The sequence below is a fragment of the Ursus maritimus genome, unplaced genomic scaffold (assembly GCF_017311325.1).
Source record: "Ursus maritimus isolate PB19 unplaced genomic scaffold, ASM1731132v1 scaffold_4, whole genome shotgun sequence".
In the NCBI taxonomy this organism is placed as follows: Eukaryota; Metazoa; Chordata; class Mammalia; order Carnivora; family Ursidae; genus Ursus; species Ursus maritimus.
The window spans coordinates 6,998,720-7,016,365 of NW_024426552.1; the positions used below are offsets into that span (position 1 = coordinate 6,998,720).

Sequence of the window (17,646 nt, forward strand, 5' to 3'; positions counted from 1 at the left end):
GCTCAGAGGCCTGAGCCCTGTGTCGTAAGGGCTGCTGGGTAAAACATTCTAGTAAGAAATTGCTCATCTTTGACTTTCCAGCTATGAATTTAGGTCCCTGACTTTCTAGTTCTTCAGGAGCTGGAGAGATAGGAAACCTCTTCGTCCGCTCTTTCTCTCCCATACATGTTTACAAAGGAAATGGGCAAGGAACAGATTCTTAAGAGCAACGTCACAGTTTGAATAAATACCAAGTATTTTTCTGGCTATTTAGGAAGGTCTGTGTATTTATGCAAAATCTGTGGAATTGATCTCTCTGTGGGAGGAGGTCAAGAGTGAATATTTATTTTCGGACAACTCTATGTGTTTGTATTGAAGCATACGTTGGAACGTTAAATAAAACATCCATGTTTTTCCCTACTCCCAGGTCCGATACGGAATTTTTTTCAAGTAGTAATCCTTTGGTTACAATACATATACTAAAACCATATGGTTTTCTCATACCATTCTTTGCATTTTTTTAAAAAAATGCATATTAATGAGATGTTGGGGGCAACAGAACTTGATTGGGAACAGTTTGAATATGTGGTTCGGAAAAAGCATAGGCTTCCATTGAGACGAATGACAAGCTGTTAATATATTTCAAATGTGTTGCGAGACTGAAAATGATAATTTTCCAGAACACATTCAGAGAAGACTGACCTTTCTCACGATGCTATCGTATGGATGAATTCACAAACATATCCATTTCCATGTAGCCAATGTGGAAACAAGGATTTATGAGCTGGGCAGTTTATATAGGGAGCTAGGGAGTGGGGAGGATTTAGGGAAAAAACAAATTTATAAATGACTTTTACATGGCATCAGTTCCCCGAAGAATTGCCAATTAAAGTTCCTTTAATCATTTTATCGCATCTATTGATATTTACTGATGGTGTAATAAAAAGTAATCTTTTCTGTATAAGGCCAAGGCAATGCTGTAGCTGGAGTTTGGGAGGAAAGACGTGCCTCTTATTTGCTTGCAAAGCTTCTCGAATCTGTTCAGCACATCTTAGCTTCTCCCGGGGCTCAATATTGCAGTCGATATTTGCATGTTTCTCTCCTGTGGGGAGCCGTCAGTCATCTTAAAGTAGTGTAACACGGTGGCTGGAATGATGTGCCTGGATTTTTCTCAGAGTTTATTAAAACCGAAAATCCACATCCACGCGTCTCCAGTGGGATAAAAAAAACAATCCTGACCCTACACGCCCGGCTAAATGAGATCTCAGACAAAGCTGAAGTCTCGTTTGGTTCCCCAAAAAGGCTTGCAGCCGCACACCGTTCTTCTTCTGGAAAGTCTTCTGAACACAATTGGCATCGCAATGCAGGGGCAACACGTGGATTTCCGTTACGATGCAGTTGCCTAAGTACTGGAAATAGGTGATCTGGTTTGAAAAAGAGCCAACTTTTTTCTAAACTTCCTCATTCTGAGTGGGTTAATTCTGTTCTAGGAAAAGTTTTGACAGAATTGCTTTCTGGGTGCCAGCAAAATGTTATGTTAGAAATAACGGTGTTTACTTCCATTCTCTATGTTTTTCCATAAACTTTTAGAAGTTCATTTCCTAAATCTGACTTTTATTATTTTACTTGACCTTGCCAATATAAATGGTATTAAGTCATTATTGCCATCAACATAATGGCACTTTCTGCCTCACAAAATAGGAAAAATAAACCCTTTCACCCCTGAAACACAAAGTGGACTTGGCTGGTCTTCTAAGGAAGTCAGAAATGGATGGGACCAACCTAAACTTGGCCCCATAGGAATTCTTTGCATTCCATAAAGGACTCGGATCTGTGGGTCGGCCTGATAGTCACCAAGGATCCTCACCTCGGGGCAGGTTCCCTAGACCCAGAGCTTGGGGTGAGGATATACTTGTGCAAGCCATCAGTGAAGTGTATGTTTCTGGGAAAGACAATGTGACGAAGCAGCAAAGGGCCGGGGTCAGGCTATGGGGGCTGGTGGCCTTAGCCGCATCTCGCCATGGTCTGATCCCCGAGTTGCTCTGGATTACGGACAGTATTACACAGTCGGCCCCTCCTCGGGGCAAGGAGATGGGCCTCTGGGCCACGGGCTCAGCCCCTCGGGCCGTGAGCTACCTGGGTGGGGGAAGCAGCTCTTGTTCCAAGGGCAGTTTTCTGGAGAAGAGGGAGGGAGGCTGTGGGGCGAGAGCTGCAGCCAGCCCAGCAGCTGACGGATGCACGGGCCGGGTTGAGGGCATTTGCGTGGAACACCACGAGCACCCACTTCTGTCACTGAAGAAACGAGGCCTTCGGCTCCGAGCCTGTTCTCACGGGTGTCCCGTTTCCTCTTCCCCCCCCCTCTAGGGAGTGGACAGATTCAGCTTTGGCAGTTCCTCCTGGAGCTCCTGTCGGATAGCTCGAACTCCAACTGCATCACCTGGGAAGGCACCAACGGGGAGTTCAAGATGACCGACCCCGATGAGGTTGCCCGGCGCTGGGGAGAGCGGAAAAGCAAGCCCAATATGAACTACGATAAACTCAGCCGGGCGCTCCGCTACTACTATGACAAAAACATCATGACCAAAGTCCACGGGAAGCGCTACGCCTACAAGTTTGACTTCCATGGGATTGCCCAGGCCCTGCAGCCCCACCCTCCAGAATCATCTCTGTACAAGTACCCCTCGGACCTCCCTTACATGGGCTCCTATCACGCCCACCCTCAGAAGATGAACTTTGTGGCCCCCCACCCTCCGGCCCTCCCTGTGACATCATCCAGTTTTTTCGCCGCCCCAAACCCCTACTGGAATTCGCCAACTGGAGGTATATACCCCAACACGAGGCTTCCGGCCAGCCATATGCCCTCTCACCTGGGCACTTACTACTAGAGCCGGGAGGGGGGCCTTTCCCAACAGCATACGATCACCAAGAAATTGCCACAAACTCTATTGGAGAGCGTGAATCAAAAGTGCCTCACGAGGAATGAAGTAGCCTGGCTGGCGCTGGGGGAGGAAGCCGGGGAGAGATCCAAAGACTCTTGGTGGGAGGGAATTGCTAAAGTATTACTGCAGGAAAAAGAGGATGCTACAACGTAATGTGTATGGACATACCATGTGTGGACCAACCTTGTAAAAGACATTGTAAGTAGAAGCATGACGTCACAAGGACAAAGTGCCAAAGAAAGTGCTCTTAAGAAGTGAACAAACTTCCGGGGAGAGTCTGGGGTCCTGCTAATGCCAAGGGGGGGTGAGAGTAAAGCGACCGTGGTAACGCAGTCTCGACCTAACATACCATTGAAATGTCATTTTAAGGAAAACTACCTGTATTTAAAAATAGAAACATATCAAAAATAAGAAAAAGAGAAAGAAAAGAGAGAGACTGTGGCCCATGGACCAATGGCCACGTGGAACTCAGCGGGACTTGCTGATTTGGGTGAAATCAGATTCTTTCCATTGGGTGGAGAGCCACCAGCTCTCGCCAACTGGGAAGATGACCCGAGGCTGCCAACCGACTCCTTGACAGTATTGTGGGAACTGTGAGCCCAGCGGGGCGGCGGGGCTGAGAACGTGTGTGCGGACAGTGAGTGTATGGGTGTAGACGGAGGGCTGGAGGAGGTAGAGGAGGAGGGAGCAGAGGAGCAGGCGGCCACAGGGCTGGGAGAGACACCTGTCGAGCAGTAGAGATGGGACTTAGGACAGTGCGGAGACTTGGAGGAACGAGTGGAGGAGACTTGCGGGTTAATCGGTCAGTGTTCTATCGAAGGCAGTTACGAGGAAGAAGACCGTGCAGCGGAGGAACAGGGAGGTGGTAGAATTCCGAAACAAAAATATGCATCTCTCTTTTTTGTTTGTTTGTTTGTTTGTCAAAAGAAAATTTTAACTGGAATTGTCTGATATTTAAAAGAAACATTGGGGACCTCGTCATGAGCTGGGGGCTCCGGTCCCCGCAGGGTCAGGTAAGAGGTTGCCTGATCAGCTGCCGCCATCCGATACCACCTGGGCATTTGGGTTAGGCAGAGGCTCCGTGTCCCTTTCGAGTCGCGAACGCTGTGCGTTTGTCAGAATGAAGTATACAAGTCCATGTTTTTTTTTTCCTTTTTATATAATAATTATATAACTTATGCATTTATACACTACGAGTTGATCTCGGCCAGCCAAAGATACACGACAAAAGAGACAATCAATGATAGAATGTGGCCTTGAATTTTAACTCTGTATGCTTAATGTTTACAATATGGTTATTAGTTCTTAGAATGCAGAATGTATGTAATAAAACAAGCTTGGCCTAGCATGGCAAATCAGATTTACACAGGAGTCTGCATTTGCACTTTTTTTTTTTAAGCGACCAAAGTTGCCTAACAGGAGCGTGTGCTGAACTTTTGGGTTTTGTGTTAGAATTTTGTTTTGTCCAGGAACCCATGCAAGTGAGAGCCAAGCAAATAGGGTGTTTGGCTCCCAAAGGGCACTGGCCTCTCCAGGCCCTTCTTGCTCACTTTCTCTGATTCCTACCCTCTTCTGGAGCAGAAGGACCAAAGGTTTCACATGGGAACCTCCATATTTGTGCCCAGAACGGAAAGAGGCCTCTGAAGCCGAGGTTGTGACAAATTCCACATCAGCGTCTGGTCACAAAATCACCTTTAATCCCCGCTGTGATCATAATATATTTGCCGAACGGTGAACAAGCCAAGGCTCTTAATGCAAACTGAATTCTTGTGGGCGAATAAAGCATCACGGAGAGCCACAATTTCTCACTCTAAAGAAACAAGGGACAGCTTCTAAATTTGCCATGTGGCTTCCCTCTCAGAGGACCTCGCCAGCTCTTCCCGCACCGGGATGCCCTGGGTGTCTTGGTTTGGGATTCACCGGCCCTGAGCCTGGCACGTCACCAGACGCTGTGTCTATGATCTCAAGTCGATTTCCCTTGACATCTTTTCTCTTCCGTGTGTCACAGATGCCTCCAACCTTGGCCAAGGTGAAGGCAGTTTGAGTGTTGGGGTACAAAGCCAGTGAGAGACAGCGACACTGAACGACTTCTTAGCCTGAGTCAGTTTCTGAATTGGCCCATTTCATAGCTGTTTGGGGGCTTGTTTTGCACTTTGTAATCCTTTTGCTATGATTAAATCAAGTTGCCAAACCTCTGTGCTATGGATATTTTGGCAGTGGTCTTGAAAGTCAGTAAGATCCGATTACTAAAGCTTTAGACACTCTGCATTACTTGGGTTAAAAGAAGTCCAACCATCAATCATTTTGCAGCAGCTTGGGAAGGGTCCATAAAGTGCCTGTATATCCTTCAGGAGAAAAAATAAAAGCCTAAAAGCTGGCAGCTGGGGTGACCCAAACCTTTCTAATGGAAAAGATCAGTCATCTTTATTTTGGAATGCAAAGTCAAGGACACCTACATTCTGCATAGAAATACAAGCTTACTGGGATAATCACTCAATTCCACTCCTCCAAGATGATATCATGAGCAAAATAATAAAAATAAGACCTGATTATCATATTCAATTTTAGCAGATGTTTTCAGTTAGTTCTCCAACACACCCCTCCCCAACCCAGATTATTAGCAAGCTTTATGACAAGCGTGAGCCACTGGGATAATTTCGGATAACATGATAATGCTGTGTTCGCCCAAATAACTAATGCTTAAGTTACGTCTCAGAATAACATTAGCTCTCTGCTCCTGTCTTCATCTAACTTGAGCGTGCTTCAGTTCATATTCGTAACTGAATATGAACCTTTTTTCTTTCTGCTTCTCCAATCCCTTGGTTTGCCCTGTTGTACACTCTCTGTCCCTGCGTAGTATCACTTCTCCTGGGGAGAGATCTGTCCCCTCTTGTCTTCAGTGGTCTTTGGGGCTTCGTCATTAGTGGAATCTCTGCCAAAGCTTTGTGGGCACTTGGTGGCATCCCTGTTCTTCCCACATCTCAGGCAAGGCTTTGTTTTTGCTCCCAGTCCGATGCCTTTGCCAAGTCTTGGAAGGTCCAATAAGTCTGTAAGGACCGATGCATTCAGAGGAGTCCCTGCCCCTCCCAAGCACCTGTCTGTGTCACTGCAGCACCTGTCACCTGGGAACAAGGGCCCAGAGGGGCCTCGCCTTGAATGGTGGGCGCAGGAAGGACTCCTGACTCTCTGGCACTGGAGCTGATGGCAAAGACGGAAAACACAGATGTCCTCAGGCCCCCAAATGGACCTTTACCTGTGGACCCAACATGGCTTTTTTTAAAGCCTGGTTTAATTGGTGTCTCATCACTCCACCTTAATACAAGCTCTGGGATGGCTAATTGGAGAAGAAAAGACACTTCGGGCTCCTCAAAATTATAGCAATTTCTCTTTATCTTAACCTTGGTTTTAGAAATGTGTTAAAGCGTTTTTATATCCAATGAGGAAAAGGTTGGATATAGAAGTCAAATATTAAAAGAAACTAGAACATCTTTATTTACCCTAGAGCCGTGGTTCTCAAAGTGAGGTCCCAGGGTCAGCAGCATCGACCTCATTTGGGAACTTGTTAGACGTGAGGATTCTCAGGCCCCAGCCCAGACCTACTGAATCAGAAACTCTGTGGGTGGGGCCCCACCACGGATTCTGACAAGCCCTTCGGGTGATTCTGATGCATGCTGCGGTCTGAGAACCACTGCCACCGAGGGAAAGAGAATCTGTGTCTCCACGAGCGATGTTCAGTGGGAAATCTCAGTCCTGTACAGGTTTTCTTGTGGCCACGTGAAAATCCACCATTGGGGAAGCCAGTTGTCTCTGGACGTGTCCTCCTGAGTTACGGGCCCTCTGAGCAGCTCTCCTCCCTACTGTTAACTCATCCCCATGGGTATTAGTTACCTATTGCCCAGGAACACATGACCATGAACCCAGTAGTTAGAAGCAATGCACATCTATTATCTCATACCTTCTGTGGGTTAGGGGTCCGGGCACAAGGTAACTGGATCCTTGGCTCAGGGTCTCACCAGGCTGAAAACAAGGAGTCAGATAGGACGGTGATCTCATCTGAGGCTTGGGTCCTTTTCCTAGCTCACTGGTTGTTGGCAGAACTCAGGTCCTTGCAAATAATTGGACTGAGGTCTCACTTCCTTACTGGCTGTCACTCTCAACTCTTCAAGACCACTTAGAGTCCTCGCCACATGGCCCTCTCCACAGCAAGGCAGTTGCTTCTTCAAGGCCAGCAGGAGACTCTCTTTCATGTTGAATCTCTTGGACATTTTTTAAAGGCTCGCCTGATTAGGCCAGGCCCACACAGAATAACCTCCTTTCTAAAATCAACCCAAACTTCCCTCATTCAAGGCTTTAATTATATCTGAAACAGTCCTTTTGTCATAGAATATAACCTAATAGTGGGAGTGACAACCCATCATATTCACAGGTCCTGCTCACACTCCAATAGAGAGTTAGGGAGGCCATGCATACCAGGGGGTGGGAATCTTGGGGGCCAAATTAGAATTCTGCCCTCACACCATGGATATATGCCCTTCTAGCTTCTAAGCACCTCTGGTCAATCAAACCTCCCTAAGTTTGCCCAGTAGACCAGGCACAACTCAGTAGCCTTGTGTATCTGAAACCATGTCCTCCATGGCTCCCTCTCTCACTGGCAATGTGGGCCTCTTTCAGCCTGTCTGATCGTCTTAATCTGACCAATCTGAAAAACTTTATGTTGAAAGCGTAAGGGCTAATGCTAACTGCTCAATAATATTTACATATTCTTTTGATTCTATCTAAAAAGCAACCCAAGTTATTTCTATATAGAAGGAACTATGCATACTTTTCTAACTTATAATTTTTATTTTAAATTAATTTTATAAAGCAAAATAGCTTCATTCATTTTCTCATAAAAGTTTTTCACAAAGTAGTATTCCGTCGGGCAAGCCGTATTATCATTTGATCATGATTTGTGCCGGAACATGTTGAATTACAGACTTCTGGAGGAAGCAAGTTAAATGTAAGGACTTTAGGAAAAAAAGAAATAGAGGAGTTTTTCATGTTCCACAGACACACAGCATTTTTCCTAAAGAAAATAATACCAAAAAGGTAGCCAAATTTCATTCTGGGAAGACTTCATAAAACGATTTTAAGATTTTATAAGGTCATGATTAGCTGAATGAGCATGGCCAAAGAATACTCATTAAAAGATCAACACTCATCTGGAAGGAAGTTTCCACAGACAGACTCCAGGCCTCTGCCCTTGACCTTACTTATCCGCACCTTACCAGGATGAGGACATTGAAGGTACAGTGAAGACAAGCCCGATACGTTATTTGATGAATAGTTTACACGAAGACAATAGGTTATATGATGAATGCAGGATCCCAAATAGGCTGGAGGAACAGGGCAAGTTTAACAAACTTGCTGGAACTCTGTGATGTTAGGACCTGCACTGTGTCAAAAACACCTGGGATCAGAAGCACATGTGAAAAGAAAAGTACGGTTTTGTTGATACGCAGAATAGCCAACCTTTAATGAACTAAGGGGTGGACACCATACAAAGCACTTCAAATGCATTATTTCACGACTCCTTCCAATTGCCCTGGTGATACAAATTGAAAGTAAAATTGCTGACACCCAGATTTGCCAATTTACTTTGCTTACCCAAGATAAGAGAATGAACTGATACTTGTCCCCGCACTATCTGACTCCCAAACCTCTACTCTTAATCTGTTTTTCCTCGTGACTGCCTAAACTTAGGTTGCATTTTCTAGAATGGATTGTAAAAGAGGAGTTATTTATTCCATTTTGAACTGATTCCAATTTCATTTCTGGACATACACTTGCCAAGGGACACAGGCCAGCTAGAGCAAGTCCAGTGGAGAGAGACAAGGGGAATGAAGGAACGCTAGACTATGCCTTGGTGGAATGACTAAAGGCACAGTTCAGCGGCTCTCCTGGGAGCACGGTTACATTTATGGTCCATCAGTCCAAGGCCCAGCACGGTGCATGTCCACATTAAGCTGTCAGTAAATGTCTTCAGTTGTGTGCATGAATGAACATCCAGAAAAGTAATGTCAGGACCAAAGGTGGACTCAATGGGGATGCCCATTGGCCGAACTCAAGGAATAACTTTTTAACAGAGAAGCTGCATATGGAATGGCCAACCTTGGCCCAGGAGTTCCCGGATGGGGATGTGCTCACTAGGGACCATGTGACTATCAGATGTTTAGCAGCGCTTGGTAAGTGGACTACTTGGCTGTTTAGGACTTTTTCTCTTCTATGCAATTTGGGTTCTGCAAAACGATTAAATGTCATATATGCATGTACATAGATTAGGGAAGAGGGTCTGAGATGCAGGACAGCTTAGCAGCCTCCCTCTTGAACAGTCTCCGGCTAACGGACAAGCGCATTTGGGAGTCTGATGTCGTATAGGTACTAGGATCCTCCCAAATTCACTTGCGATGTGGCTCTGCGTCTTCGGGTTGACTTGAGCCCCCTCTGCTTGGAGGTTAGAACACATCCTATCTGCCGGGAACCACAGGGCTAGGTGCACGGCCAGAAGCAGCCAGCTGGTGAGACGGCTGAACTCCCCCTCCACGTTCCCTCACTGGGAAGGAAGCCCAGGCTCCTACAGCCCTTTTTCATAACGGCACGCACCGTGGTGGGCTTTGTTGGTCACAGTCTGCTCAGCATTAGACATGGCGTGGCAACAAGCGTGTCAGGCTGTTCCCGGGAGCCTCAACCAGCGCCAGACGAACCGTTTCCACCTCCCGGCAAGCAGCAGAGGCTGGCAGCCAAGGCTTCGTGCCTCTTAAGAGCCTAAGCAAGGGGTAGGGGCGGAAGTGAAGCTGTAAGAAAGAATTCAGGGTAGAAGTTACGAAGCCATAAAGTCTCCTGACTAGAAGGCAAGGATCTTCCAAGAAATTGGTGGAAGGTAAGGAGGAGAGGAAACGATCTGCTTTCTTTAGAGAAGACACGTCACACAAGAAAAATCCACTTCCGGTCAGGGCAGGTCCCGTCTCTTCCTGTGGGAGAGAGCGGAAGGGGCGGGGCAGAGCAGAGTAAGGGGGGTTCCCTCCCCCTCCCATCACCGGAAACATGTAGAGTGGAGAGTAATTGTTGTCTTTAACAGCGCAATCAGTCTCAGCTTGGTCAGTAGGACAGTTCTCCTTTGAAGATATTCCTGCTCTCTTATTATTATTTTATTTTTTTTAAAGTAGGCTCCAGGCCCCCAACAAGGTGTTTGAACTCAGGACCCTGAGATCAAGATCTGAGGTGAGATTGAGTCGGAGGCTTAATGAGCCACCCAGGCGCCCCTCCTTCTATTTTCTGACTTGACATTGGGTGCATGTCTGCGCTTCTCCTTTGTGCTCCTGTGGCCCAGAGCATCTGAAAGTAGGACTATACAGCAGTCACTGGGTTTTAAACCAACACTTTCCAATCCCTGTTTACAACTAAACTGCTCAATTCCAATTAAAAAGAAAACACTAATGCGTTCTATGGCCTTCGCTCAATCAAAGCTGAGCGCTTGTTAAGATCTTTTATTCACTTTCACATGGCTGTGAAGCAGGAGAAAGGGTCTTTGAAGGAGGGTCTGTCTGACTCCAGAGCATAGGTGCTGCTCTGTTCTACCTCTCTGAGAAAGCTGAATTAAGGGGAAGACTCAGGATGGACGACCATCCTGGGAAGGGCAAACAAATGGTTATTCGTGTGATGGTGGGAAGGCAGGTGAAAGAGGGAAAAAATAGTAGGAGGGGAAGACAGGTGGAGGGAGGCTGAACCATAAGTGTGTGACGTTCATTTGTGTGTGTGTTGTCGGGGGTCACCCTGGCCCGCAAGAAACTGAGCTGTGATTATTACTGGAGGCCTCGTGAGAAACCCACATGAAAGGACCCTGTTCTTCCTATGGAGTGACACACAGATGACAAAAATAAGTGATGCAAAATCAAGCCAAATGAGCCCAGGCTACAGAATATTCAGCTTCGGTTGAGTGAACGCTATCTTTTGAGGGGTCAAGGATTCTTGGAAACTACATCTTCTGTTAATTGCCCTGGGAAGTCCCTCTCAGGGTGCTTTGACTATCCGTTTACAGCTTGTGAGCCCACCAGAATTTTCCGTCTTCTTTGTCTAGTTCCTCAACCCAGTTCCCACTTTCTTCCACCTGTGGCCCAGACGCTATAGGAGTGGCCAGTAGAAAGAATGTTACCATAATTATTGGAGTTTAATATAAACCAAGGAGGAGCAAGAATGTCTGCTTTCATTTATTCAACGAACACGTAACTGGTGTCTTTGGTGTCATTGCACTGTGAGAGGTACAGAAAAGCGCTCCAGAGTTCTTGCCCTTGGAGAGATTATAATCTAGAAGGAAAGGAAAAAGTACAGGAAAGCCTCTAGTATGAGACTAGACAGTATGTGACCTGCACATGAGTATTCAGAAGAGGCAGAGGCCATGCTTAGTGGGCTGATCAGGGAAGGCTTCTTGAAGGAGGTGGTATTTCAGGAGGCAAAGGTTTTTGATGGATACACTATGTTCTTGGCAGGGTGATTTCCTTTTCTTGAGCAAAGGCATGGGAGCAGAAGAAAAGTAATCTTCATGAAAGAAACATGCCAGTCATAGAGAAAATGAAACAGAGAAATTAAGGACCTTTTGATTTATACAATAATGTAAAGTCAAATAGGATGTTCATTCTTGTATGTAATGACCACATCTGAGGTGTGAGACGGGGCGTCTCCCGAATGTCTGTGGACCACATCTGAAGAGGCGTAGTGCTTGTGGGTCTGACCTGCTGTGGTCTGTGGTATGAAGGAGGGTTGGGGCATGAGAGTAAAAAATGGACCCTGCACACATCTTAAAATATAAGTATTCAAATGATAGACAGTTTGGGAAAACATCTCTAGAGCCTTTTTTTTTTTTTTTTAAGTGATCCCTATCTCTTCCTTGGGCAGGTTTATATTAAACAATTTCTGAAAAATACCAAAATATTGAGAGCTGATCTGAAGACTTGAGGTTGGGGTAAGCGAGAGGATATTGTGAGATATAAGAGAAAAGTGATAATAACAATGCAGTTTCCTGGAAGGACACTCTCTCTCTTGGAGATAGAAATTCATTACCTCATTCATTCAAAACAAAGATTTGACCTACAATAGCAGATATGAAGTTAGTTCCAGCAGACTCAAAAGTAAATGAAACACAAGCCTTTCTTCATGGACTTCAGAGCCTTGTGGAATTCATGTCCTCATCTGAAGGTGAAAGAGATGCTAAGAAGCTAATATACTTCTTAATGCATGGGGTGGGGCGCCTGGGTGGCTCCATCAGTTAAGCATCTGACTTCAGCTCAGGTCGTGATCTCAGGTTCGTGATCTCAGGTTCAAGATCTCAGGTTCCTGGATCCAGCTCCATGGGGCTCCCCCCTCAGCAGGGAGTCGGCTTCTCTCTTTCCCTCTGCCCTTCCCCCGAGCTTATGCTTGCTGTCTCTCAAATGAATAAATTAAAAAATTTTAAAAACAAAAACAAAAACACCATGGGGCAAGTAAGAAGTAGAGCCTGACTGCGACCAGAATTTTGATGCTTGCCAGGTGCACTTTCAGCCACTCACAGCCGCCTCCTCAGTGGTCCTGCAGGAACGCAATACAGAAACGTTATGAAGCCAGGCAGCTGTTAGTGTATTTACACAGGTGCTGACCTTGCTGTGGAATGATGCATACTTTTTTTTTTTTTTTGGTACAAGTACCTGATCTTAACTCTCAGCACCTCATTCTTCCAACACTAGGTCCGGGATAGAGTAGCTTGGGTTGAGCCTTTAAAGCTTCTTGAGGGGGGAATTATTGAGAACAATATGTAAGAGATAAGAAGAGTGCTGGTGATGGGTAGTAAGGAGGGCACGTATTGCATGGCGCACTGGGTGTTATACGCAAGTAATGAATCATGGAAATTTACATCAAAAACTGGGGATGTACTGTATGGTGAGTAACATAATATAATAAAAAATATTATTATTAAAAAAAAAAGAAGAGTGCTAAGACAGTAGGGCAGTTGGGAGGAGTTACCCAAAGAATGGGAGAAGATTATGCTTTATGGAATTTACAAACAATGGGAACCTACACCACCATGAATGTTTAGGCCCTGGAAAGTGACAGGAATTCAGAGATGTGGCTGAATGGTGCCCCTAGAGGGCTGGAGCCCAGTCCTGGGTATTCCAGCTCCATATAAGACCTTGCTTGACATTGAAGCAGGAATCTCTATGGTTTGGGGCAATGAGTGTGCACTGAACACCAGAAAGCTTTCAATTCCAGGACCTAGAAATGGAGGAACCTACTGTGATGATGACATTCAAAGATTGAAAGTTCTCACCAACTCTTGATGGAGTCAATTTCATTTTGATTTTAAAATAATGCAGTTTCTTAGACTAGATTCATATTCATGTATCAAGATACTTATCTCAGTTATTGATAACACACGTGGAAGAAAAACAAGATGTAAGATCAGCAAACTTGCCTTTTTTTTTTTTTTTAAGATTTTATTGATTTATTTGACAGAGACAGCCAGCAAGAGAGGGAACACAAGCAGGGGGAGTGGGAGAGAAAGAAGCAGGCTCCCAGCAGAGGAGCCTGATGCGGGGCTCGATCCCAATGTGAGATCACGCCCTGAGCCGAAGCCAGATGCTTAATGACTGCGCCACCCAGGCGCCCCAGCAAACTTGCCTTAATGAAGTTAAGGAACTGTTCCCAACAACTGAAGAATAGACTTGTTTTCAAACATATGGATCATTTATAAAAATAACTGTATGTAGGCTTATTAAGCAAATCTCAGCACACTTAAAGGGTTAAAATCATAAAGTACCTTCTCTGACCTAAAGTAACTATGCTACATGTCAATTAAAAAATTTAAGCAGAAAAATTATACTCAAGAAATATACTAGTATTTTCAAAAATATTATAATGGAAGCCAGAAAATATTTATGACATAGTAAAATGAAAATATATATCAAAAATTTGTGGGCTGTAGCTAAAGCAGCACAGGGAAGTTTATAGTCTTAACTGTTTATGTTGGAATAGAAAAGTGGATAGAAATAATCGACTGAACATCCATTTTTAAAAGTTCGTACAAGAACAGTGATACAAACAAACAAAAACAAAAAAATAGAAAGTGGGTTACTATAAACATGAGGGCATCGAGTGAAGATCAGAGTTAAAACAGAGAATTAACAACAGAAGTTGTTTTTGGAGAGGATTAATAAAATTGAAAATGTATGATAAAATTGCTTAAAGAAGAAAGAAGATGGAAATTAAATAATATTAAAAATGACTAAGGGAGGGGCACCTGGGTGGCTCAGTGGGTTAAGCGTCTGCCTTCAGCTCAGGTTATGATCCCAGGGTCCTGGGATCGAGCCCCACATTGAGCTCCCTGCTTGGCGGGGAGTCTGCTTCTCTCTCTCCCTCTGCTCCTGCTCTTTTCTTCTCTCTTCTGCTCTCTCTCTCTCAAATAAATAAGTAAAATCTTTTAAAAAAATGACAAAGGGAATAGAACTATGGTTGTTAGGGACTTTTAAAAGATGAGAGGGTATTACAAATCAATTTATGCCTTTTCATTTGAAAATATGATTGAGTTGACAAATCCTTACTAAAAATAAAACAGACCACATGTGACTCAAGAAGAAACAGAAAGCCTGAATAATCTTACAGCCATTAAAGAAATTGAATTAGTAGTCAAAAATCTTCCCACAAAACAAACAAACAAACAAAAAACACAAGCCAGATGGCTTAATCAGTGAGATCAACCCAATATTCCAGGTGCAAACAGTTCAAAAATTACCCAAAATATTAAAAGGAATATAAAAAGAAGAAACAATCCTCAATATAATTTTTAATGCTAATACAACCTTGATACCAAAATCAACAGACAGTACAAAAAAACCAATCAGGGGCACCTGGATGGCGCAGTCGTTAAGCGTCTGCCTTCAGCTCAGGGCGTGATCCCGGCATTCTGGGATCGAGTCCCACATTGGGCTCCTCTGCTGGGAGCCTGCTTCTTCCTCTCCCACTCCCCTGCTGTGTTCCTTCTCTCGCTGGCTGTCTCTCTGTCACATAAATAAATAAATAAAAATCTAAAAAAAAAAAACAAAACCCAATCACACTTGTGAATGTAAGATGCAAAAATATTAAAGTATTAGCCAACAGAATTCAGCCACATATTACAAAGCAATACATTATAACCAAGTTGGGCTTACTGAATAATGCAAAGTTATCACTGGAAAATCAATTAATGTAATCCTCACATGAGCACACCATAGGAGCAAAATATCCTCATCTGATGGTTATAGAAAATTTATTTAATATAATAAAATATCTAAAAATATAATAAAACATCTATATATTATTAACGATTAACAAACTGAGAATAGAATGTCACTTCTTTGACCTGATAAAGGTTATCTATAGAAAACATACAGCAAATGTCAAACTTAAAGGTTTGAAATTGAAAGCATTTTCTTTGATTTCAAGGACAAGACAAAGATGCCTATTACTACCATTTCTATTCAAAATAATTTTGGAGGTTCTCACTGGAATACTAAGGAAAGAAAAAGAAAAAAATTAAGTATTGGAAAGAAAGAAATGGATATTTCATTATTCACAGAAAATATGGCTGTGCATATAGAAAATCCAAATTAATCCTTAGGTTGTTTTTTTTTTTTTTTTTTCAAAGACTTCTAGCAAAATTGTTGAAATAAAAATTCAATTGCATTTCAAATTAAGCTTAAAATGTATTATTTACAATAGCATCAAACATGTAGTATCTATGAATAAGTACAAAAAGATGCAAGATCTCTATGAAAAAATAATAAAACTTCATTGAGGGACACCAAAGAAAATTTCAGTAAATAAAGGAATGAATCATGTTCATGGATTTGATGATTCAGTGCTATAAAGGTATCTATTATTTGCAAGATCACCTAGAAATTCTCTGCAATTCCTGCCGAAAACTCCCCGAAGTTTTTTTTATTTGTTTTTGTTTTTTTACAGGTTGATTCTAAGATTTGTACAGAGTCCGATTAACCAAGATACCCTTGAAGAAAACACAGCCTACATTTTGTTTTTTTGTCTTCCAAAATACTTGACCTTATGAAGTTACAGTAATTAAGAATCACAGTGTGAGATGGCACAAAAAGAGACAAATAGACCAGTGGAAGAGAAAAGAAATCCATAAACAAATTCAACATACATGAATACTAATATAATCAGAAATGGTAACGTTCTACACAAGTAATGAATCGTGGAACATTACATCAAAAACTAGGGATGTACTGCATGGTAGCTAACATAACATAATAAAAAATTATTATTAAAAAATAAAAATAAAGAAATGATAGTGAAGATCAGTGTGCAAAGAATGAGTTTTAAATAAATGGAGCTGGAACAATTGGAAATCATATATCACAAAAAAAATACATTGCAGCACCACGTAATACCACGCATAAAAATCAATAACATGTGGTTAAGAACTAAAATTTTAAATGCAAAATTATAAAGATTTTCAAAGATATTACAGGAAAACATGTTCATGACCTTGAGGTGCAAAAGAATTTAAGGACACAAAAACTATAAAGTATGAAAGAAATATAATATAGAAAAGAAAATTCTCTATATTAAAATTATGAATTTTTTTTCATTTAAAGTTATCATTAAAGGCAGTGAAAACAAGCTACACACCGGGAGAAGATATTTGTGATCCATATAACCTGTGAAGTACTAGTATCCAGAATGTACAGCTATTATATATCAATAAGAAAAAAAAAAGGAGATATGTAAAAGAATTGAATAACTCACTTTTCAGGAGTGGAAACATGATGGACAATAAATGTATGGATGGTGCCCAAGCTCATGTAAATTAAAACCAAAATGGTGTCCATTTATACCCACCATATTGACAAACATTAAAAAGTCCAATCGGGCGCCTGGGTGGCGCAGTCGTTAAGCGTCTGCCTTCAGCTCAGGGCGTGATCCCGGCGTTCTGGGATCGAGCCCCACATCGGGCTCCTCCACTGGAAGCCTGCTTCTTCCTCTCCCACTCCCCCTGCTTGTGTTCCCTCTCTCGCTGGCTGTCTCTCTCTCTCTCAAATAAATAAATAAAATCTTTAATAAATAAATAAATAAAGTCCAATCAAAAGCAGTAATGGTGAGGATGGAAAACACAGGGGGCGCTCATGCACTGCTGGTGGGAGTAGAGACTAACAATCTCCTTGGAAAACAATTTGGGATTTTTTGGCATTCACTGTAGAACAGATGAAGTGTATACCCAAAAGTCTGTGAGGGAAATTCCAAAGAAAACCAGGACTCTCCCACAAGTCCACTAAGTACACGAACCACAATGTCCCTACAAGCATGCTTGTAATAATTAAAACCACAAGAATCCAGCTACGTTAGATTAGATAAGACAATTTTGGTATATTTATATAATTAATTATATGATAATTAAAACCCAAGAATCCAGCTACGTTAGATTAGATAAGACAATTTTGGTATATTTATATAATGGGAATATATACAATGAATAAAACTCACGAACTTCATATTGAGCCAAAGAAGCAAATAGCAGGAAAACAGGTACAATATGGTTCTGTTTATTTAGATTTCAAAAAGCAGACAAACAACATATTGTTTAGAGATTGCGTAATGGCGTTTTAAAAATATGAGTAAAAGCAAGAGACTGATCATTTCAAAGTCAAGATAGTGATTACCTCTCAGC

At 42.8% G+C, this 17,646-nt stretch overlaps 1 protein-coding gene across 5 annotated transcripts in view; it reads left to right on the plus strand.

Annotated features, from left to right (window-relative positions):
- Positions 1-4,282, plus strand: part of ERG (ETS transcription factor ERG) — a 229,077-nt gene extending 224,795 nt beyond the window's left edge. For all 5 annotated transcript variants that reach the window (XM_040621901.1, XM_040621899.1, XM_040621900.1 and 2 more), the window contains one exon: positions 2,344-4,282. In XM_040621901.1, coding sequence (XP_040477835.1) covers positions 2,344-2,864 — 521 coding nt within the window. In that variant the 3' untranslated portion in view covers positions 2,865-4,282. The remainder of the gene's footprint in view (positions 1-2,343) is intronic.
- The last annotated feature ends 13,364 nt before the right edge of the window (positions 4,283-17,646 follow it).